General features: G+C 41.8%; 1 protein-coding gene across 1 annotated transcript in view; it reads right to left on the bottom strand.

The window, feature by feature from the left end:
* The window catches only part of LRFN2 (leucine rich repeat and fibronectin type III domain containing 2), a 161,004-nt gene that overhangs the window by 27,600 nt on the left and 110,035 nt on the right, over positions 1-23,369 (bottom strand). Inside the window, exon 2 of the mRNA XM_086745081.1 lies at positions 14,930-16,322. Within this exon, the coding sequence (XP_086601207.1) occupies positions 14,930-16,302 (1,373 nt within the window). The 5' untranslated portion in view covers positions 16,303-16,322. The remainder of the gene's footprint in view (positions 1-14,929; positions 16,323-23,369) is intronic.

Genomic DNA, 23,369 nt, shown 5'->3' with positions numbered 1-23,369 from the left:
ACAGCAAGCAGAGGAGGCTGCAAAGATCAAGTGGTGAAGAAGAGAAGCAAGGATCCCCTTGGCTCCCTTCCCTGATCAGCTTCAGTGAACATTTGACTCCCTTTTAAGAAGGAAAGGGAAGAGACACAGAGAGATGAGCGAGTTTCAAACCATTTACCTTCATTCCTCCTTGCCTCTCCCATTGCCAAATCTCGGCAGCGCTGCCAGATTCCTCCCCATGACACTCTCAGGCTGTGAACCTCTACACACAGAGAAGAGTGGGCACCAGTGACCCATCCCTGCACCAGAGTAACTAAGCTGAAATTCTGCCTCTTCATACTCAAATTAGCAAGATTCAAGTTCGCTTGGACACTGCCACCCCAACTCTGCAGTACAACATGCAGGGAGGCTCAGCAGTCACTGCTGCGCATCTTTCTCATTTCGCAGCAGCCTTCTGGAGAAGAGGCACAGACGTCCCCCACCCTCGCAGCACTGGCAGAAGGACTGATTCATCAAGCCTGACTCTCTGAGGCAAGCTGCCAGACGACAGAGCTGCTGGTGGGGTGCCTTGATGCTGTCAGCTGCCCATATGTCTATTGGGCAGCTACTGCCTATGCAACCCCCACTCTGAGAAGAATTCAGAGCACGGTTTGATATATCTATATAAGAACTAATTCCACAATCCAAGTCAATTAAATAAACGAATAGATAATTAAGAAAAAAAATTCAGTTGAGCACACAGCTCTTTTATTTGTTTTCTTGTCAAAATTAAGTAAATTATGAGGTAATAAATACATTACAAAATAGAAACCTAGGGAAATTCAAAATGATGCAAGGGGAAGAGGAGGGAGGACAGATGGGCAAATTCAGCACAAATTCACACCTAAGGCTGGCTATCTCAAATTGTTCATCTCTGCAAATAAACTAATCTGTAAACCAGGAGCAGCTGAACAGGAGGGGGTTACAACACAGCCTTATCTTGCTGTCTACATGGATTTTTCAGCCAGCATAAAGAATGGCTGTAGCCTCTAGAGGATGAACCCTTTCTCCTCAGAGAACGCCAGGCTAGGTATCTCTCTTGCCCAGCGCCAGTGCAGCCCTCTCTGTTGCTGTGGCACACACAGGTGATTTTGCTTCCACTCCTCAGTGCCCTCTGCCAAAGGCTGAAGCCAATTCCTGTTTCTTTTCTAGGCAGCATTGATAACTCAAGAGTTAACTAATAATAAATGAATGCATTATATAAACCTGCATACTTTACTGATCACATTCCCTTGAAGAGGAACCTAAAAGAATAACAAAAGAAACATCTTACCCCAGTAAGGTCACAAGATTAATGGACTACCAACAAGGCATGCAATCAGGAACATGCAAGAGTAACCAGGGTAAAGGTAAATGCAGCAGGGGGAGATCGCAACCACCAACTTATTTCAAGACCAAGAACACTTACCCACCCCCCCAACCTGTAAGGAGCATGGATGTTAATTTACACACAAGTGAGGCTAATTTAAATATAACTAACCAATGGCAAATGATGTGCTAAATACTAACCAATCAGTTATTTTATTGTGATTTTCTTCCTTGTTATTATTTTGTATGAAAGACCCCTTGTATTTCTAAAAGGTGTGCTAGATTTGTGGAATGCCACCCATCTTTGTGCAAACATGAAATAAAACAATATCCCCACTCTGTGTGTGGATTGGCTTTTTGCACACTGGGTGACAAACCCGAGATTTGGAACAACAGCGGCACTTTGTGGGATTCTTGTCAAATGTTCTAGGACCTCATACGATCATGCTGTGACTCCAAGACAATAGAAGAGCTGCGGCAATAGGGCCGACCAGGTTGCTGGCTGGGCTGCTTTTTCTCTGCTATGAAAACCAGAACACTTCATTTTAAACACAGAGAATTCTCAATTGCATTATATTTTCAAGGTTTCTTTCATTTGCAGTACCAGACTGTTATCTTCAGCTAGGACTGGATTACCTTTGTACTTGGCCTTATTACAGATTATTATGGATTACAGGGTACACATCTGTACTGCCCTTATATTAAACTGTAAAACAAGACATATGTAGGGGAAAAGGGTAATATGACAATGAAATAACCCATATCATGTTTTCAAAAACATCCATTACCTCACATTTTCTTTCTTTACCACTGCAAATTTGAGCTACATTTCTCCTGTGCCCTTTTAAGAACAAAAAAAAGGATAAATTACTTTCTTGTAGTACAAGACTCCATTGAAAACCTACAAGTACAACACTCAAAAAATTACATGGAGTATGAATCTGAATTCTGCCTTGAGTTTTAAGTTCCTCAGCCTGTCTGAAATCCTCCTCTTTCATACTTCTGTGACCAAAGCATTAACACAAGGACTACTCACCACCAGCTTCTCAATTAAAGCCTCAAAATGGGTTTAAATGAGAAACAAATGTTGCATTCTCCTTGAACTGGATCACCTGAAAAGAATGATTTTTCCTCACTCTGAGTGCATTTATTTTGCTCAGAAAACCTGTCTATTACAGGAAAATCCAAAAATAACCAGGCTTGTAAGAGCTAAAGCTCATGAAGACTTATCTATTATTTATTTAGTATTGGGTTTGTTTTTTTTTTTCCAGTGCTGTCTTTTTCAGTTCTGTGTTTTTCAAATGACGAATCTTAAGTAATTTCTCTGAGGAAACAAGCTGTATCTACAGTTAACCATTGCAACCATTGTAAAAAAAAAAAAAAGTATAGTTTTTATGAAAACAACTTGAGGATACAAGCAGAAAGTCTGGTACGAAGAAGAAAAGGTATAATAGGAAATTCAGAGCAAGCCAATCTAGATAGGTGAGTCTGCAGCTACAGCAGTGAAATAAGACACTAGATTTTGACTATGTTTATAAATTGAGTTATTCTACCCTAGCCATATTCCTTGTCCTGCCTCATGGATTTCATAGATAAAATAGTCCTGCATGAAAAATTAAATGTAAAACAATGCCTGCAGTCAGAACTCCACTGGTCAGCACTGGAGAGGCAGGGAGTATCAGGAACCTGCTGTAGGAGGAGTAAGTGCCCTCCTACCAAAAATCTGAAACAAAGACAGCTTTGAAACTGGTAAAAAGGCTTTCTGCAACTTCAGAGTGGAGCTGTATGGAGTAGGGTGTCAGATGGCTGGGGAGGAAGAAGCTGTCATGGCACCCTGTCTCACCTACCCACGGCCTGGAGCCTGCGTGAGAACAAGTGGGAGCTAGGTTAAGCATAATGATCTCAAACTGGCAGGGAACATTGTAGGAACTCAATACGTTTTAGGAATGTAATATGCTTCTAAGCTTTTATTTTGTACTTATAATTCTCTTGTAAAACACCTGTGAATAAAAATAAATCATCCTCTCTTTCAAGCAGGTAGTTTTCAGCCACTACTTTTACTGTAGAGTACATCACTCTTGAAGGAGATTTCATAGTAGTCTCGGGATTACCTGGATTGCTGATGTCCTAGTTAAAATGAAGGGTGACACGAGGGGAGAGAGGAAGTTCTTAGAGACATATTTAGAAAGGCTAGGAGTAGTTGTCATGGTCTGTAATCACTGGTACTTTTTCCATGTCTCCTAAAAGGACCCAGATGTCGGTAGCTGTGACCCAAAATGAGGAAGGGATTAGAGTGGATCTTTGACGCCACCTGGAACTCAATGGATTAGCACTGGAGAGAAAATAAGTATTGGGAACCTGCTGCAGGCACTACCCAAAGCAGTGAAAACTGGGACATCAAGTGGAGCATCCTGGGTGCTTAAATGTGCATTACATATACAAACTATGGAGGTGTCCTGGTTCTGGCTAGGATGGAGTTAATTTTCACCTGAGCTCAGAGAAGAACTGGAGCTGGTGGCACCTGTGGCTGAGGGATGCAGCTGGGAGAGTTTACTCTTTAGCCAATAGCTGAGACACTTTACCCAAACTGGCCAAAGGGCTGTTCTCTACCCTGTGATATCGTCCTCAGTGTACAAAGTGGGCACCGTGCTAAGGGGAGGCTCTTGCTATTCAGGAGAGATCAGGGCATCAGCATCCACTGTGAGCCATGTAAATGACATGCTTAAGTAGCTGCTGTTGTTGGTTGGTTTGTTTTCCATCTCTTGGTATGTTTTTTTTTGTTTTTTTTTTTTTCTTTCTCTCCTTCTGTTGTTCTCTTAAACTTTTTTCTTTTTTAAAAATCCCAATCCATGAGTTTTGTTGCTTTCTCTTTACCAATTCTCCTTCCCCATCCCACTGAGGGTGGGGGAGTGAGTGAAATTGTGAGTAACTTGGTCCTGAGTGGGGCTCAGGAGATCAAGCCTCATTGCTTTCATTATTCCTTTAAGGAGAAGACACATCTCTGTTGTACGGGTACATATTTACAGTGAAGCCCTGATCAGAGTTTGATATTATTGAAGATGCCTTTCCCAAGTCAAACAACCTATTTAACAACAGTAGAAACACCAAGAATACTTTATTTTCTCCTAAAATCATGACATTATGAGGGGAAATTATCAGATTTGAAATGTGATGAAGGACTTTATTAGGAACATGTTGAAAACTAAATTAGGACTACTCCTGGCTGTGATTCTGTAGGCATGTTGTTTCTTCCACTGACTCACTAAATTACCTTGAGCAAACTGTAACCACCTTATTCCTCCAGCTGCCTCTCTGGAAAATAGTGGTAATCCCTAAAATGCAAGATTTTCAGGCTGAAACAAAGCCTGTCACAGTCAATGGTGACTACTCATTTCTGAGGGCTTTGCCTTCAGTCAAGCATTTGATCAGCTAACATTTGTATCTATCAGTGCTATTATTACTTCGCATGACTATAAATGACATGGGAGGTTGTTACTGTTAATCAGTCAGCAAGTGGCAACAGTTGTTTTTTTTTTTTTTTTTGCACAGGGCAGCACATGAACTGCTATAGGTCTGCCCTGGATTTAAAAATAGGAAAGGTAATGCTAACCGTGCAGCTGTGTGCTGGCTTCTTAACATTCAGGAATGGTATGAATCTGAATACATTAAAACTTTTCATTTAGATACCAAATTGTTGACTCACCTGAAGCTCAATCAAAATTGTATTTTAATAGTTCATTTTGGCATCAGATGTGTAGCTAGTTATTGCAATGATGAGTGGGGACAGGTCCTGGCACTTGGATTGGGAGTAGCTAAGAGAGGGGATGTGGCAGATGTTATGGGCAAGCACTAGCTCATCCCAAATTCCCCTCAAGTAAAAATGCTGAGCCTTTGATGAGCTAAATAAATAATTAGCAGCAGAGATAAAATGGGAGTACTGCTGTCTTATCCTGAAAACTGATTCTAATTTCCTTTCCACCCCGTGCAACACCCCTGGCTGTGCTGGGGTTACTTCCAACAGGGGCTGAGATGAGAATCAGGCTCTTTGCTTTTGTATTCAGCTCTTGAGGCAGAGCTCGGAGGTAGAGAGCTTTAGCATACAAACTCTCCATGCACCTCACTAAATGTTGTTTGACAGCTGCTAAACTTTGAAGGAAACGGGAATGCCTCCAAGCTAGAGAAAGGTGCTGTCCTGCCTTTCTCTCCTTGCCCTTCTCTGCTCTGCTGGGGCACTGCGGCATGGGCAGCAGTAACAGGAGCAGCCTCTCACATACTCACATAGAAGGACATATCTCCTGTATGGATAAATGGCTGTTTAGTGTTTTGCCTTTCTGTGGCAGTTATCAAACAAGAAAACATGGGTCTGGCTAGCGTCTGCATGGTCTGCCTCTGCTTATGTTGAACTGGACTGGCTCTGACCAATGGATTTCCCATCAGTTTCTGTACAAGCATCAGCTGGATGGCAGTTTGTCACAACAATCAAGGATTACTTTAGTGACAATACTAAGATGTACATCTATTTTTCTTAAATTCTTACTTATTTTCATACTTTTTAATATTTAGTTTATATTTTGTGTTTCTGTTTACCACTTCATTATCTGGTGATACATGTAATTTTTGTCATGTTCACCACGTTTCCTTTCTTATTCTTCAAAGATTTCTCATATTGCAAAGGGAAAAAGAAGAAGAAAAAAAAACAAACAAAAAACATCCCTAAAATACCCTTTGTCCCTGTACTTCTCCCATTAACAGAAACAAAATAAAAGGAAAAGGCTAGATGAAAATTTTTTCAGCAGAAGCAAATAAAACCCCATATTCCCAGAACACATGCGTCTGTGAAGCAGCTTCTTCATTAAGTTTGATGCCTTTCAGCAAGCCTGTACTTGCCGAGGTTCCTCAGGAAGTCAACGCACGCTACTGCTGCAAACTACTCTCAAATGACCTGCAGTACCAAACATCCATGTCAGACTTTCCTCTGCTCTGCTTAAATAAATTTTTCTTCCTGTTGGTTCTGTGACTTCACTTTTTTTTTTTTTAATTTTTATATAGTTGTTGTCTCAACCTGTCAAATACAAATGATTAATACATGATGATTAATGTCCTTTCTCCCTGTGGTTGTTTTATTCAGTGTTTAACTATATAAATGCTTTGACCAAATGAAGCTTTGTATCCTTCAATGCAATGCAAGGAGAATAGCTCAGCTCAGCTGTTGAAGCTGAGGAGGGGGTTTTGTGCCAGCTGTGAGCCAAGGAGGAAGGTCAGTGCCTAGCCAGGTTGGAGACAAGGGTGAAACTCAAAAAGCGGTGGAAAAGTGGCAGGTATTTACCCATAAGTCTTTATTTGTATGTACCCACTGTCCACATCATAAGTAAGGATAGGTATTCTGGCCTTTTGGAATAAATTAATCCTCTGTCTTTCCTAAAATTAACAGAACTATGTGTTTCTAACTTTCTTCAGAGAAAATAGTGTACTTTGCTACAGCATCAGGCTGTTGAGATTATTTGCCCCAACAACAACAACAGGGCAGGGCTTCCTCTGTTTTCAATCTTTAGCTGGTAGACCTCCACACAACAGGCCTTCATTTCAAGAAGCATTAGCAATATAGACAGCGGCATTCCCTCTGATGCATGGCTTGGTGCTCAGTGTGGCACTGCTGTTAGAGAGAACATTATCACACAACTTAGATGCTTCTGAAGTTTGCAACACCTTAGTCATACACTATTTTTTTATTGATATGCAACTGACAAGAAGAGTGCATGGGTATATCTATCCCAATATGCCGTGTGAAATTCAAACTCAGTTAATTACTTCATACCTAGGTTAAAGTACCCACAACTGCAAATGCTGAAGTTATTTTTTGCTCATAAAATGGAGCTGCACTACCAGCTGACTGCCAAACTGCAGCTAAGATTTAACTGAGAGGTGACAGGATAGCAGTGCTTGGGGGAGTGATCTCTTTTCAGCCAGTCTGTAAAGCACTCGCAGTAAAAGTAGCTGTGTAAATGTAAATCATTATTATATTGTTTAAGTAATCAAATCCATGGCACCATTGTTTAAATAGACTGCAGATGTGGAGCCATTTATTCATATTTTAATGCTTAGACTGCCTGCTACATAAAATATATATGGAAAAAAATACACTTTCAGAAATATATAAAATACTTCTTTTTATTTCAGTGCTGAATTTACAAGCTAGGGAGACTATAGCGCTACAGTAATTCTTAATTTGTATAGTTGTTTTAATCACTCCTAGTATGAAATACCACAAAATAAAACAGACCTAAATCTCGCATAAACCTAATGGCAGTGTCGCAGTTCAGATGCACATTTTTAAGTGGCTGCATCATTGCTTTTATTCAAAACACAGCCAGCAGGCTCAGTATGACCTAAGAAGTTCTACAAAACACTTGCAGATTTATTCATCATTTGAAATAGCGGTGAATTTATATATTACACCAATGCCCAAAACTGAGATTTGGTCCCACATCATATAGGGTGCTCTACATATTAAAAAAAGACACAGTCTCTTACCCCAGATGCCTTACTTGAACTCAAGTGTTGCAGTTATGTAATGCTCCATCTTAATCTTTCATGACTGTTCCTGTTGCTGCAGACCACACAATGACTTCAAAGAAACAGTCTCCCTATTCAGTTATGTGGGTTCCTGGTTCCACAATATTTTCTAAGGTATTTATAGCTATGAGGCAAGGCAGTGCTGTCACCCAGGTTACAGATATGAAACTGAGGCCCAAAGATAATATTTTCCATTTTTTAATATTTCAGTTCAATTCCTTATTCAAAATGAATTAAGTATGCTGGTGCCTAAGTTGCACTGACCATAAGCCTGATGCTCTTAAATGTCTTTCCCAGGAGCAGGTAGGATTTCTATGATAAATTTGGTCTCCTAGTGTTTGCTCATTAACCCTGAGTCTAAAGACAGACATGGCTTTGCATACCTCTGGTCATCTTCCATCTCTTTGTTGGACATTTGTTACTCATCCTGCATGTTTTTCCTTCAAATAAGAAGTGATTTTCAGTTGCATATTTTGCAAGAAACTTCTGGTCTTGGCTAAACGTGACGGGTACAATACACATATACTATCATTAGTGTGTGTGTAAGGGAGATCTGTACTACAGGAAAGGAGGAAAGAATGGAGAAGTTGCTGCATTTAAACCTACATAACTGTCTAAGCATATTCAAATTCACTTGGCTCTGACTTTTGCAGATTGTACTGTACTTTTCTAGAGGGACAGTTACAAATATCTTTTCTTCAGTGATTAGCTCACAGTGTCAAAGGAAGTACCCATCTGAGTGTCACTCAGGATTACAGAATCACAGAATGGTGGAGGTTATAAGGAACCTCTGGAGGTCATCTTGTTCAATCCCTCTGCTCAAGCAAGGCCACCTAGACTGAATTACCCAAGACCATGTCCAGACGGCTTTTGAGTATTTCCAAGAATGGAGACTCTACCACCTCTCTGGGCCACCTGAGCCAATGCTCAGTCACCATCACAGTAAAAAAGTATTTCGTGATGTTCAGATGGAACCTCCTGTGCACCTTCAGGTGGTGCATGCCTCTTGTTCTGGCTCTGGGCACCACCGAAAAAAAAAGCCTGACTGTCTTCTTACACCCTCCCTTCAGATATTTGTACACATTTATGAGTTTCTGAGCTTTTTATTCTCCAAGCTGAACAGTCACAGGGCTTTCAGCCTTTCCTCATATGTGACGTGCTCCAGTCCCTTAATCATCTTAGTGACTCTTTGCTGGACTCTTTGCAGTAAGCCTATGTCTCTCGTGTACTGAGGAGCCAGAACTGGATGCAGTATTAGAGGTGTGTCCTCACCAGTGCTGAGTGGAGGGGAAGGATCACTGTTCTCAACCTTCTCGCAACACTCCTCCTAATACAGCCCAGGATACTGCTAGCCTTTTCTATGGCAAGGGTATATTACTGGATCATGTTCAATCTCATATCCACCAAGACCCCCAGGTCCTTTTCTGCAAAGTTGCTTTCTAGCCAGGTGGCCCCAGCATATCTGATGCATGGGGTTATTCCCCCTCAGGGGCAGGAATTGGGATTTCCTTCTGTTGAGTATGATGGAGTTCCTCTCAGCCCATTTCTCCCGTCTGTTGAGGTCCCTCTGGATATCAGCACAACACTAGTCTCCTCACAGTTTTGTGTCACTGGTAAAATTGTTGATGGTACACTCTGTGCCATCACACAGGTCATTAATGAACATATTAAATAGTGAGACAGAGGGATTAAGTGCACCCTAAGCAAATTTGCCGATGACACCAAGCTGTGTGGTGCGGTTAATATGCTGGAGGGAAGGGATGCCATCCAGAAGGACCTTGACAGGCTGGAGAGGTGGGTGTGTGAGGAACTCGTGAAGTTCAACCAGGCCAAGTGCAAGGTCCTGCACCTGGATCAGGGCAATTCCAAGCACAAATACAGGCTGGGCAGAGAATGGATTGAGAGCAGCCCTGAGGAAAAGGACTTGGGGGTGCTCTTGGACGAGAAGCTCAACATAAGCCGGCAATGTGCACTTGCAGCCCAGAAAGCCAACCACATCCTGGGCTGCATCAAAAGAAGTGTGGCCAGCAGGTTGAGGGAGCTGATTCTCCCCCTCTACTCTACTCTCGCAGAGTAGGAGTTCTGTGTCCAGTTCTGGAGTCCCCAGCACAGGAAAGACATGGATCTGTTGGAGCAAGCCCAAAGGAGGGCCACAAAGATGATGAGAGGGCTGGAGCACAACTACTATGAAGACAGGCTGAAAGAGTTGGGGCTCTTCAGCTTGGAGAATAGAAGGCTCCAGGGAGACCTTGTTGCAGCCTTTCAGTTCTTAAAGGGGGTTTATAAGAAAGATGGGGACAGTATTTTTGGCAAGGCCTGTTGGGATAGAACAAGGGGTAATAGTTTTAAACTAAAAAAAGGATAGACTTAGACTAGATATAAAAAAAGAATTTTTTTTCTTTTAAATGAGGGTGGTGGAACACTGGAACATGTTGCCCAGAGAGGTGGTGGATGCCCCATCCCTGGAAACATTCAAGGCCAGGTTGGATGGGACTCTGAGCAACCTGATCTAGTTGGAGATATCCCTGCTCCTTGCATGGCAGTCAGACTAGGTGACCTTTAAAGGTCCCCTGCAACCCAAAATATTCTATGATTCTAGTCTTACTGTGGCATCTACTGCCCATAATGTGGCTTCATAAGAACCAACAAGTTCCATTTTCTCCATCCGGGGTAGCACAAGCTTGAATGGCACAAAGATGAATAGAACAGTTAAGGAGAGTGAAGAGGAAAGAAAAGTTAGAATGAATAAGCAACACAAATCAGAAAAGGGAAAAAATACAAAACAAGAAAGTAAAACAAGAAAAGTAAGTAAAAAAGAAAAATTCAAACCAATAAGCAAAAACAAGCCTTCCTCTAACTCTGCCTAGAAAGAGATGAAACCTTGGTTTTTTTCAGATGAAACAATTTCATTTTCTTGACAGCAGGATTACTAAAAACAGTGCAGGGACAAGTCACAGAGAAAGAAAGAGCTCTTTGGGAGCACACACCAATCAGTAGAGCAATGGTGTTCACCTGTGTGTGACACATGACTCGAGCACAGGCCCCTGTTGTGGGATCTTTTTCAATAGGAGCACAGGTCAATGCACAGAAAGGAAGCTCTGAGATATCACTAAGAGGTAAGTGCATGCTCCAATAAAGAGGGAACGTTCCCTTCTGCCAGTGATGTGGTAAAGGTAATATAGCATGTCACCTCTGAGCAGCTTCAGGTTATTGATTTGGTGCCAATGTTAGGGGTAGTCCTTGTCTTTGTAAGTTGACATTGACCAAGTTGCCTCTTTGAGACATTTGTACAAGTTATCACTCCCTTCCCCGCAGCTTCTCATTCTCACTCTGGGAAGCCATGTGGAACAGAGTGCTGATCCAGGACCATCCTCGTTAGATCATTATCAGAAACATGCATCCTGAATCCACTGAAAGAGATAAAAACCTGCTGCCAGCTTCAGCAATGGCCTTAAGACAGCAGATACAAGGGAAGGTCAGATGGGGGAAGCAGACAAACAGTGTTCCTCCTGCCAATCCTCCTTATGATGGCACTGGTGTATTCAGAACCAAACTTTAGATTCTGATACTGTTCCAGCTCAGTAAAATCAGAAGGCCCAACAGAAAACACTTGCCACTTTCTCCCACACCTTTGAATTTTCATGGGGCTGTTGCACCCCACTGAGGTCCCCTTTGCACCATCTGCAGCTTCTGCAAGAGGAAGACCACAGCTGGGATGGAAGCGAAAATGGGACTGGTGTCCTGCATAGTGATCAGAAGAGATGTCAATATCAATGGGTAGGCAAGGACTTGTGCTTTCATTCTTTCACTACCAGTACAACGTTCATGAAAAATTCTTAGCAGAGAATGCAGTAAACTTTTGTCTTTTGTGCACACAACATTTCTTACTCCTGAGGCAGGATTCCTTGAATCTGAGCACAGCCAGTGTGCCTCAGTCCTGGCACACCGATGTATCTTAACATATATTAAGTGCTCATCATTTTAGCAGCCAAGCAGTACCACATCCCATTTAGCACATACACAGCATTTTATAGAGCAGAGCACTGTATGAATCTTTTTCTCTTAGGTTTTTCTACACGCTTATTGCAGTGACATGCATCTGATCAATTAAAGCAAAACAGCTTTATTTAATTAACTCTAAGGGATTGAGAGGTTCCCTGGCTGAAAGTCCTAAGAGCTGGTTTTGATATTATAAGTGCTACTGATTAACTTTTGATGCTGGACAATTCTGTTCATCTTCCTATGCTTTAGTTTTCCCCAGTGCAAAATGTAGAGAAATAAAATTTGTTTTCCATGGTGAAGTGCTTCTGAGAGCAGTGAATGAAAAAAGCTATGCATCATCAATGAATCCTCAAAAAGCCCTGATGGGAGATTTATGGAAATAGCACTGTCCTCACTTTGCTTCTGGAAAACTGAGCCACAACCAAGTAAAGCACAAAGGGCCAGAACCTCACTGACAGGCAACAGTGGGGACAGGATAAGAATTTAGTGTTGCCTGACACCTTGACAGCCACTTGTTCTTCCAGAGCAGGCTAGCAAGTTGGCATCTTTCTCTCATTTCTGCCCATGCCACAGGATTCTCACCCCTCCATCTCCTAGACTGCACGTTTTCGCTTCTGCATTGTTCGTTTTATTTACCCTGGCCATCCTCCTCCTCAGCAAATCAACACATCCAGTCACTTCCAACACCTGACAACCTCCATGAACATCTCTTTCTGGTTGCAGGGATATTCCTGTTCACCTGGCCATATTCACTATATGGTATCATACAACTGTACACATCCTTCAGAGTATTTTTTCAGACTTCCACTGGGCTCAAGTTCTTAAATACTGTTGATTTTTTTTTTTGCCAAAAGCTTTGCCTCAGGAAAAACTGACACTAGCATTTTTTTTCTGTCATTCTATTCCTATTAGTCTATCATTACTTAGTTTTATCTTATCCTTTCATTTTACCTAACTCTACACTGTCGCAAGTCCCAAAGCTAACAGACCAGTTGCACAGTACATTAGCCAGAGCAAAACAAATTATTTGCACCAGCTAATTGATTTGATTATTTCAACATATTTTTATAATTAAGGAATGGAAGTGAATAGAACTTAATTTCCTCAGATTTTTTTTTTTCAGTATTAGAATAAATATCCTTTAAAACACTGTTCTTTGGACTTGCTTGTCAATATTTCTTCTTTTGGCAAAGAGTGACTAAGTTTGGAGCAGTTAAATAAACAACTTTGTTATTTTTGTTCTACATCTGATTGAGATAAAAGTATTTCTGGCACAATTTTTAGTCCATGACAAATATTCAGTTCCAAAACCAATTTTTAAATTAGATTTCATTGTAGGAGAAGAGTGGCTGAAAAACATTACATGAGTATTTACTACTGTAGTGGTTTTGTTTAGTAGGGGGGGGGCCTAAGGTGGTAGCTTCTGTAGGAAACTGCTAGAAGTCGCTCCCCTTTGTTCAGGGGACTTGGCCAGGCCTAGGGCGGACCCGCTGCTGGCCAAGGCCGAGCCAATTGGTAGCAGAATTTCCCGTGATAACGACTCTGCGATAACGTATTTAAGAATGGGAAAACAGAAAAAAAGAGAGAGAGAAGAGAAGATGTGAAGAAGCTGAGCGGGGGCAGAGGCGCAGAGGGGGAGGCGCAGGCCTCATGGGGGGAGTGAGAGAGACACTGCGTAGTCTGGTCCGATCGGGGCTGAACTACGACAACTACCTCTTGTTTTCACTTTCTCAGGTTAAAGAAAACTATACTATGGAAAAGAAGAAAAGATCTGGGATCTAGAGGCTGAGTACCATGACCTGACTGTGCCTCAGCTCTCGCTGCAGGCAGTAGGAGAAAGACATAGCAGTTCACAGGCCAGTAGATAGTAACCTCAAGCCTACCGAGGAAATCAATGGCTTTGACTATGTTTTGGCTAGAGATTGGTCTCAAACAACAGTCAAAACCAAAATCCCATTATTCCTCTACCAGATCAAATTTTCCTTCACTGGCTTCAGGATTCTTGTAAAGCTATAGGAGTTTATGTGTTAGGTTCTGCTTTGCCCTGAGTTCTGCCGGTAGCTCACATATAGCTAAAAGCAGACTTCAGCTCAATGCGTCTGATACTGCTGCCTCTGCAATAAAAAGGCAGGAAAGGGTGGTTTCTAGGGATTAGCATGAACATAGTTTCTAGGGATCATTAGCATGAATGTACTACGTCAATCATCCTTCCAAGACAGAAGCAAAAAGCAGTTACACTGCTTTCCTGTAATGTTTAGCAGTTTCCTGCCCATTTTTAATCCCTAACATTCATTGCTTCTTTCTTTTTCACAGTTAGGTTCACTGCAAGAGTGACTCTTGCTTTACATGATTAAAAGTCGGAGGAGTTGGAGAACTGGAGGAGCGTAATGAACATTCAGGGCTTGCTTTTGAAATTATCTCTATGTCTTCTTGCATTTAGCATGATATAAAACATTAAATACTCCAAAGTTGTCAGCCATTACAGTTGTGTAAAACAGATGTTAGTGAAGTAAGAAATAAGCTTTTTCATATAGGTGAAAAATCTTTTGCTAACAACCCTGAACCTTGAATCACAGAATAATTAGAGCCTGTGTTATGGGTAGACAGCACAAACTTACTCCCACGTATCTTCCTTTCTCACTAGTATGTTTCAATCCCACCTACAGGAGGTGGAAAAGGAAACTTCTTACTTCTAGCCTGTCAAGTTTTTCTCTTTTTGTTAAGCCTAGTAAGGAGGCTACCAGCTGCGGTACTATTGTTTCCTAAATTGGGAATTTTGCTGAAAATAACTGTTGTTAGAGAATGACTACTATAAAGATTTGTAATGTATGACTTAGAAAAGTGACGAACAGACCAACAGATAAACCAACAGACACAATACAAATTTATCAGACGCTGCTAATGCTACCAGCGGCAGTGGCAATGCTACCTCAGTTCAAAGTCAAATCAGTGACCTAAGAGTAAAAGATTTCATATTGTGCTTTTCTCCTCCTGTCATCATCAGAGACAAAACAGCAATTGCATTTACCTGTAGATCAGGACTTCATCATCTGAGCAATTATACTGCAGCTGATACATTTTTACCCGAGGGGCCGACTTGCTCACCGTCCACTTGACCAAGGCTGAGGTAGTGGTCACATCTGACACCAGGACAGACCTTTCTGGTGGGCTTTTTGATTCTCCACGATTAGACTTGCTGGAGCTGGTAATGTCCGAAAGCCTGGATTTTGGTGGGGCTGCTCGGCCTGTGCCGTTGCTGAGATGGGGGAGCTGAACAATTGAGAGCTCAATCGTTGCGGTTGATTCCCCAGCAGCATTGGCTGCTATGCATGTGAAAGTCCCATAATCCTTGGAGGTGGTGATGAGTATATCTAAGGTGCCATTATCATAGACAGCTGTCCTTGAAGAGTTCCCGATGAGACGGTCATCAGGGGCCACCCAATGAATGATGGGAGTGGGATCCCCAATGGCTTTGCATTTCAGTGTGGCAGTTTGCCCTTCTAAAACCAGCAACTTGTGAGTATGTTGTGTAATAAGAGGAGGCTCACAAACAAATTCTTCCTCTCGTACATACCAGAAGTACCTTCCCTTTAAACCTGGAGGAGAAGCACAAGTTTCCATATCGTCATCTCTGTCAAGTCGCCTTAACCACAGCAGCTCACAATTGCAATGCAGTGGGTTGCCCCCAAAGCTGAGAGACAAAGGTGGAGAAAATGGGGTAACTGCTAATGGAATTACTTGAGATCTGGCAAATATAGGGTCAGGGGGGAGCTTCTGAAGTCTGTTGGATGTTAGATCCAATCTGGCCAATTTCTGAAGATCTGCAAACGTTCCCTCTGTAATATAATCTATCAGGTTATGATCCAAACTGAGCTGGTGCAAGTTTATCATCTTCCTTATAGATTCCCAGGGAATACTTCGGAGGTTATTGTAGGAAAGGTCTAAGTCTTCCAATGTCAGCAAAAAATCCTCAAAGGCTTCATCAGAGATGCTGCTTAGCTGGTTGTTGTTTAAAATCAAATGCTGAAGGTTAATTAAGCCTCTCAAAATATCCTCTCCAATGTCAGGCAGCCTGTTGCTGTCCAGATGTAAAGACCGAAGACTCTCCAAGTCAGTGAAAGAGTAGGGCTGTATGTAACTGATGGTGTTTCTGGACAAAGTAAGGTCAACAAGTCCAGACATATTAGCAAAATCTTGTCTGCTGATATTAATAATGAAGTTGCCCCCAAGTCGGAGTTCAACAGTCCTTCGATCTATGTCTAGTGGTACAAATAGGAGACCCTTGGAGGGACACAAAGTCCCCAGAGACTCAGACAGGTTCTGACAGACACAATATTTGGGACAAGCGTTGACCATGACAGCCATTCCAAACACCAGGATGCTGCAGAGCAATTTTTCCATGGTAAATCACACAACAGTACCTGCAAGAAATTAAAAGAGTTACAAGGAACATCAGCAGTTATAACATAGCTACTTTTCCTCTCATGTTTTACCTAATATCTACCTCCAGAGAGACTGAGCAGTGTCTCCTGTCAGGAGTCACACCTAAGCAACCAGCACTCTGGGATGGAAAGATTAAATATTATAGCAACATGTTTCTTTACATAATGCATTTCTTTCTGAAAAAAAGAAAAAAAAAAGAAAAAGAAAAAGCAAAAGTGGTTTTGATTCCAAATCTGAATGGGATAGGAATTGTTAGTGCTTATGCCTGGCAATAGGGTCTTGTGATTACCTATTTTCTAGTTAGATTTTTATAATTTGTATTACAAAAATTATAATAAATAAAATTATAATAAATAATAATTATAATTTTTATTAGCTGGTGGAGGACAAATCCTACCATCAGATTGCATGGCTTACTTAAAACTCTGAAAGATTTCATTTGGAATAGTACCTGCTTCTTTGAGGGTAGAAGCTGTCTTATAGTAATTACATACTGCTGCATAATAATGTGGAATTAGTCTTAGGGTTGAAAGAGCTGATTTTATGGATAAAAATAACTGCATATTTACCCTTCAGTAATGTGCTTAGTAATGACCATGTAATTATCTGACCAGTCCTGGGGCGAATCAGTTCACTTGCCCACCCATAATAAAATTCATGATGGACAGCAAAGGAAGCAGAAATCACTTGCATAATCATCACCTAAATTCACCCTGCGCTCAGCCAGCCTAAGGGAAGGATGACATTGTCTAGCTCCAAAGAGAAGAGATGCAGGGGAAACTTGTGCTACCTGAGGCTCCTGGGAACCTTTCTGAGTCTCTCATGCTCTCACGCTGCAATTCTTTGTTGTAGTGACATTGGGGTTCTGTCCTGCATCTAGGGCGCTCTCTTGCATCCTGACCATTTGTCTTTGTACCATTATCTCCCTTTCTTTTCAGCTCTCACATGCTTTTCCAGCTTGAGCTGTAACATATGTGACTATATAAATAAATAAAATAAATAAAAAGTAAAATAAATAAAATAAATAAAATGTATTTACAGGCTGACTCAGAGGGCCAATGGTGCCTGGGAAAAGTTGCAGTTGCTGCTTCAGGTTTGGGTATATCTTACACAGGTTTGCTGACATTCTTCCCACACATGCAGGACTCAGGTAAACTTGTTTTCTTTCTGTCTCTCCCTTGCCCAGACTCTGCAATCAAGGAGGGCTGAGGAATAGGCAGATCATTAATATTTAATCCTCATTCTCCCACTGAGGAAAGAAGCAGGTTGACTAAGAGCTCTATTTTTGCAAGTGATCTCCCAGGCTTTTTGCCAAGATGGTGTGCTCTAGTCTCCAAGCCCATCACTTGTGGCAGTAGCTACAGGCACAACTCAGACTATAATTTTCAACATGGCCATTTCGCCTCAATTTAACCTACATTACCTCACCACATAACTTTGCATCACTGTCCTCGGTACTTGATATATGCCTTATCTCTTCTCAATCATTCAGGTGCTCATATGCTTAGGAATTTTTGGCACCCAAGTTTCAAGAGCAATCAGGGCACAATAAGAGAGGAGACACTCCCGTGCTTCATCAATTGCTCTTCCAGCGCCTAAGCAGTGGATGGCAGACAGTCACCTGTGCCTAAGCTGGGTCTCCTAGTGCTGTACACATGATGGGGTAATATGCAGTGTCTCATAATGACACCAATAATTAGTACTACAAGGCCACTCAAACTTTAGTAAACACATGACACAAGAAACATATTTCACAAAAAAGTCACATCGCAATCATTTACACATCATCACACAGCTGAAATGACAATTACTCAGATGTCTTACTATAATTGAAAGAAATTATAAAGGTTAGTTATTAATCCCCCAGTAAAACACACCAAACACAAAATAAAATCTATTAATTCAGTAAATTTTTTAACTCTTTATACAGGTCTTGCTCCACCTCCTTGTGAAAGGATGTTGTGGTTTTGTTAGTGAGGGGGGGCCTAAGGTGGTAGCTTCTGTAGGAAACTGCTAGAAGTCGCTCCCCTTTGTTCAGTGGATTTGGCCAGGCCTAGGGCAGATCTGCTGCTGGCCAAGGCTGAGCCGATTGGTAGCAGAATGTTCCGTGATAACGCCTCTGCGATAACGTATTTAAGAAGGGGAAAACAAAAAAAAAAAAAAAAAGAAGAAAAGATGTGAAGAAGCTGAGTGGGGGCAGAGGCGCAGAGGGGGAGGTACAGGCCTCATGGGCCTTGCAGGCCTCACCCTCTGGCCTCTTGCCAGGCGGCCGACTGGGCCCGACTCGGCCTGGCCTGGCTGCAAGAAGTGGAGAGGAGATGAAATGGATGATGTGAAGAGATTCTGAGAGGCGTCTGCCAGCCTGTTGTGAAGAACTTTTCTTGTGAGAGGAATGGCTGCAGACGCCAAGGTCAGTGAAGAAGGAGGGGGAGGAGTGATGCGGCTCCTGGCCAAGATTCCCCTGCAGCCTGTGGTGACGAACATGGTGGAGCAGGTTGTCCCCCTGCAGCCCATGGAGGTCCACGGAGGAGCAGAGATCCACTTGGAGCCCATGAAGGACCCCACACCGGGGGAGGTGGATGCCTGAAGGCGGCTGTGGCCCGTGGATGGCCCGCTGGGGCAGCCATTCTGGAGAGACTGAACTCTGTGGAAGAGATGACCCACGCTGGAGCAGTTTCAAGGACTGTGGTGTATGGGTGGGACCCCACAACAGAGGAGGGGAGGAATGTGAGGACTTCTTCCCCCGACCATGAAGTAGTGGCATAAAACAACGCGTGATGAACTGACCGCGACCCCCATTCCCTCTTCCCCCCTATGCCGCTTGGGGGGGGATGGTAGTAGAGATAATGTTAAGTTTGGGAAGAGGGAGGGGTGGAGGGAGGTTATCTTGTTCTCTGTCTCATTATCCTGCTGTTTGTAGTAATAAATGAATAGTTTTCCCCAAGTCGAGTCTGTTTTGCCCGAAACGGTAACTTTAAGGATTTCTCCCTGTCCTTATCTCAAACCTCGAGCCGTTTTCCCTTATATTATCTCTCCCTATTCTCTCTTAGGGTGGGGGGAGTGAGAGAGAGACTGCGTAGTCTGGTCCCGATCAGGGCTGAACTACGACAAAGGATCAAAAACTAGAGCCCTATGTTTGGGGCTCTGCCCAAATGTGGCTGATTCCTCTCCTGGGTAAGGTGGTTTGTTTTCTTCTCTGTAGAATATTCAAGATGACTCAGAAAGAAGAGGCTGCAGAAATGCAAGATGAGTGCTGAACTATGTATAGTATGCTCTTTATGGCAAGGTTTTCTGCATGGTGTGACGTTAGTAATTATATGCCATTATTACTGTTTCATAGGAGAGGAAAGGACTGAAGCATCTGTGTTTGCTGAACTCTGCAAACAAGATGAAAGGATGGCTTGAGAAGAGTAATCTTACCTTCAATAGTAAATAAAAGGCTACTGAATAAAATGTTTAGAGATTAGCAAGTATGTCACTGATGGAAATCTGGGCAAACTTAGCAGAGGGGTATAAATACCACTTACATTATTATCAATTGGTAGTTTACTAACAGGCAATTGGCTTTTTGAATCTTAATTATAATTGTGTTCTGCAGCTTTAATTTAGTATATTACTCTAGCAGCTGAAATGATAAACAAAAAGCAGTTTAAAAGGGGAAGAAATAGATACAGTTAATTAGTAATAAGCCCTTTCATAGCTTCTCCCTCATCTACATTCCCACCCTCTGAATATCTATTCAAAAATGTGAATGCACACTTACGAGAGCAGTGTCTCCTTTAAGTGTCCCAATTCTCTAACCACATTTTTCCCGGATGCTGTTAAATATCACAGTGCTTTGGGGAGACAGTTGACTCTAAGCATCAGAGTGAAAAGCGTTTGTAAAACAGAAAAAAACGGGGGGAGGAACAGAAGTTAATTACAGAAAATAGGGACTGCAACGCTGAGAGGAGGCTGTGAAGCAGGAGATCTAAACGGCAAAGTAAACCCTAATGGGGAAACCATCTGTGGATGGGCTTGAAAGCTCATCATCTGCCTGTGTGTGCTTGCATGTGTGCATGAAAAAGACACAGAGAGTGCAATATGTGCTTTTACCAGCAGGAGGACAAACCAGTCACAGCCGTACTAGGATGGAAATACCATGGCTGCTGTCATTCCAGTTATTGAATGTATTAATACTGAAAGTATTAATGTAAATGTTGTTTGTTTGCAGAGGAAATTTCTAGCCTTTGTGATCCGTTGCATCAGTATTTCAAGCCTCTGAGCCTTAGGTTTCTTTACAGTGTAATGCCTAAGTGACCAGTTCATGACACAACAAATAGGGTATGAACCCAAAGGAACATCGGACATTGAGAGAACAGAGGTGGGCAGGGCTCCTTAAGGAGACCATCTGGGATTTCCATAGGGTAGCTGGTTTCGCTTTTTCTCTGCAGACAGACAAAGCACCTAGGCCACAAATGAGGTGAGAATTAGTGAGTTTGCAGAATCTTAATAGTATTTTCTAAAATCTAGACTCTCCCAGGAAGTCACAGTAATTGCTAGTTGCCAAGGGGATGGATGTATAATATAAATTGTTTTGATTTCATTTCTAGTAACTTTCATATAAGACTTAAAATGAAGTGTCAAGTTTAGGGTCTGTTTTTGCTGATCAGTTTGCTCACCTTGTTACCAAAATCTGTTGTGACCTGCAACACCAAACATTTTATGAGCTACTAATAGTAGCCTTGTGATAAGCTCACCATTCTGATTTACATTTTAAAGATGTCTATCAGCCGATAAAGTAGATTTCTCACAGCAAGTCAGTAAATCTGGCAGAGTTCCTGTCTCAGTCCAAGATGAAAAATAACCCCTTTAGTCTTCTTATAACATGGATTGGTATGAATTAATATGTGCAAGAGTCATAAACCTTGGTGTTTTGTATTCAAATTTTCCTCATAAAGATACAACTTCTGAGATTTGGCATCTCATTTCAGGAATGTCTCTGAGGCATTTTTTAATTCTATATTCTTTGAGCTTTGCATATAAATTCCAATAACCTTTGCATACCACAGCACCAAGTACAAGGTAACTGTCAGACAAATAAGCTATAGCTGCAGCATACAGGCTGGGAAAAAAAAAAGAAAGACAAAAAAAAAGGAGAGGCGGATAGGTATCGACTATGATTTTACTGTCTCCAAGTGCCCTGGGACCCAACTTCCAGGGACTGTATGAATGAGTTAATACACTTTTCTTCAGCTTTGTAGGTGCTGTGGAGGAATTGGATTTTCTTTTCTGAGAGCTGGCCTTTTCATTTTTCTTAACCGTCCCTTACCTCTGTTTCCAGTGACTAGGAAATTTACTCCACCAGCTGAAAAGTTTGAAGGACTGCAGTGATGGGTGAAGTTTCCTGGGATCATGTCAGGACAAAAGTTACTCCTTAATCCCTTGCTTTGCCAAAACCTGTGTGGGAAAGGTAAGTCTCATGTTCTCCCTGATCCATGCAGATAGTTTATGCCTAACTCAGCAAGCAACGACAATAGTGGTAAGGAAAGTAAATGCCTCTGCATCTGAATCTGCCCTCAGTACTACATACATTGAAAGATGGGCTGGGTGTTAAGCCACGGCTAGCTTTGTGAGGTGTTCAGGTATTTAAAGTCAGTTATGGTATCTATGTGCTTATCAGCTCAAACCCGGGATAACTAACACTACTTTCGTTTAACTTTTGTCTTTTGTGTTTGCCTAGGCTTCTGCACTCCTTGTGTGTAAAGTTGTCCATCACCAGGTGTGCATATGTACAGTGCAACTTAGACTTTGGCTGTGCCTTTTTAGGAGGTAGTTTTACTGAAAAGAATTAATAGCTCTAATATGTGAAGTGATTGTTTTCTCCAGTCACCTTACATTTTACAAATTGTAGAGGAGGAACAGTTACAAGCACACATTTCTCCAGGTATTTGTGGCTGTCTTTACTAAGCTCCATCCATATGAATTTGACTGATATTTTTTCCATTGTAACAGAGAAAAAAAAGGAACTCTGGGTGAAGTGTAACAAATTTGTGACCCTCTGTACACCTTTTTCTTGAATACTGAAGCCATAGCAATGTTGCAAAAAAAAATTTTACTATTCCTGTACCTTTGTGAGGTTAATTTATGTGATTTGCTTCATTTGAGTGCTATTCTCTTGTTTTCACCTTTTGAAATAGTTGGGGGTCCGTCCTACCTGCTCTGTGCTCCCCAGCCCTGAAAGCAGTCCTAGTTTGGCAGTATTCAGGAACAGCTAGGCTAAAGAGGTGTATGCCTCCAAATGAAACTGACTCATAGGATGGTCTTAAAGGTAAGAACATTTCTGTTATCATTGCAGTCTTTAAAGAACTGGTTGTAACTGGATCCAGAACAGAGGTAAGGATAATCCATAAAACCCAATTTTCAAGAGAACTCACTCTGTGAAGGCTGATTTAATCTATGCAACAGATCCCCAAGGAAATAACTCAGTATTTTATTAGGCAGGGCTGTCTCACACGGGAAGATATTGGTCCCTTTCAGTCTTCCATCAGTAAAACTTGTGTCTATTTGTGTGCATTTTGTGGGAAGCTTTTATTTATTTTTCTTAATGCTTTCCTGATCTTTCCCCGACACTAGTAATGTTATTTCTTTTTCTAAGCCATTTCCAGGAAAGCAGGGCTCCACCACGCCTAACAGTTACTTGTAAAGACAAATGCTGCAACTTCAAGTGTCCCTCCCTTCCTTTTTCCTCTCCCAGCTTTATATGCTGACCATATCATATAGTATGGAATATCCCTTTGATCAGTTGGGGTCAGCTGTCCCTACTGTGTCCCCTCCCAACTTCTTCTGCACCCCCAGCCTACTTGCTGGTGGGCTGGTGTGAGAGGCAGAAAAGGCTTTGACTCTGTCAAAGCACTGCTCAGCAGTAACTAAAATATCCCTGTATTATCAACGTTGTTTTCAGTACAAATCCAAAACATAGCCCCATACTAACTAGTATGAAGAAAATTAGCTCTACCCTGGTCAAAACGAGCACATAACTTACC

Source organism: Chlamydotis macqueenii, chromosome 3 (genome assembly GCF_036417535.1).
Source record: "Chlamydotis macqueenii isolate bChlMac1 chromosome 3, bChlMac1.mat, whole genome shotgun sequence".
NCBI lineage: Eukaryota > Metazoa > Chordata > Aves > Otidiformes > Otididae > Chlamydotis > Chlamydotis macqueenii.
Note: the sequence above shows the minus strand (reverse complement) of the source record. Positions and strands in the feature narration are given on the sequence as shown.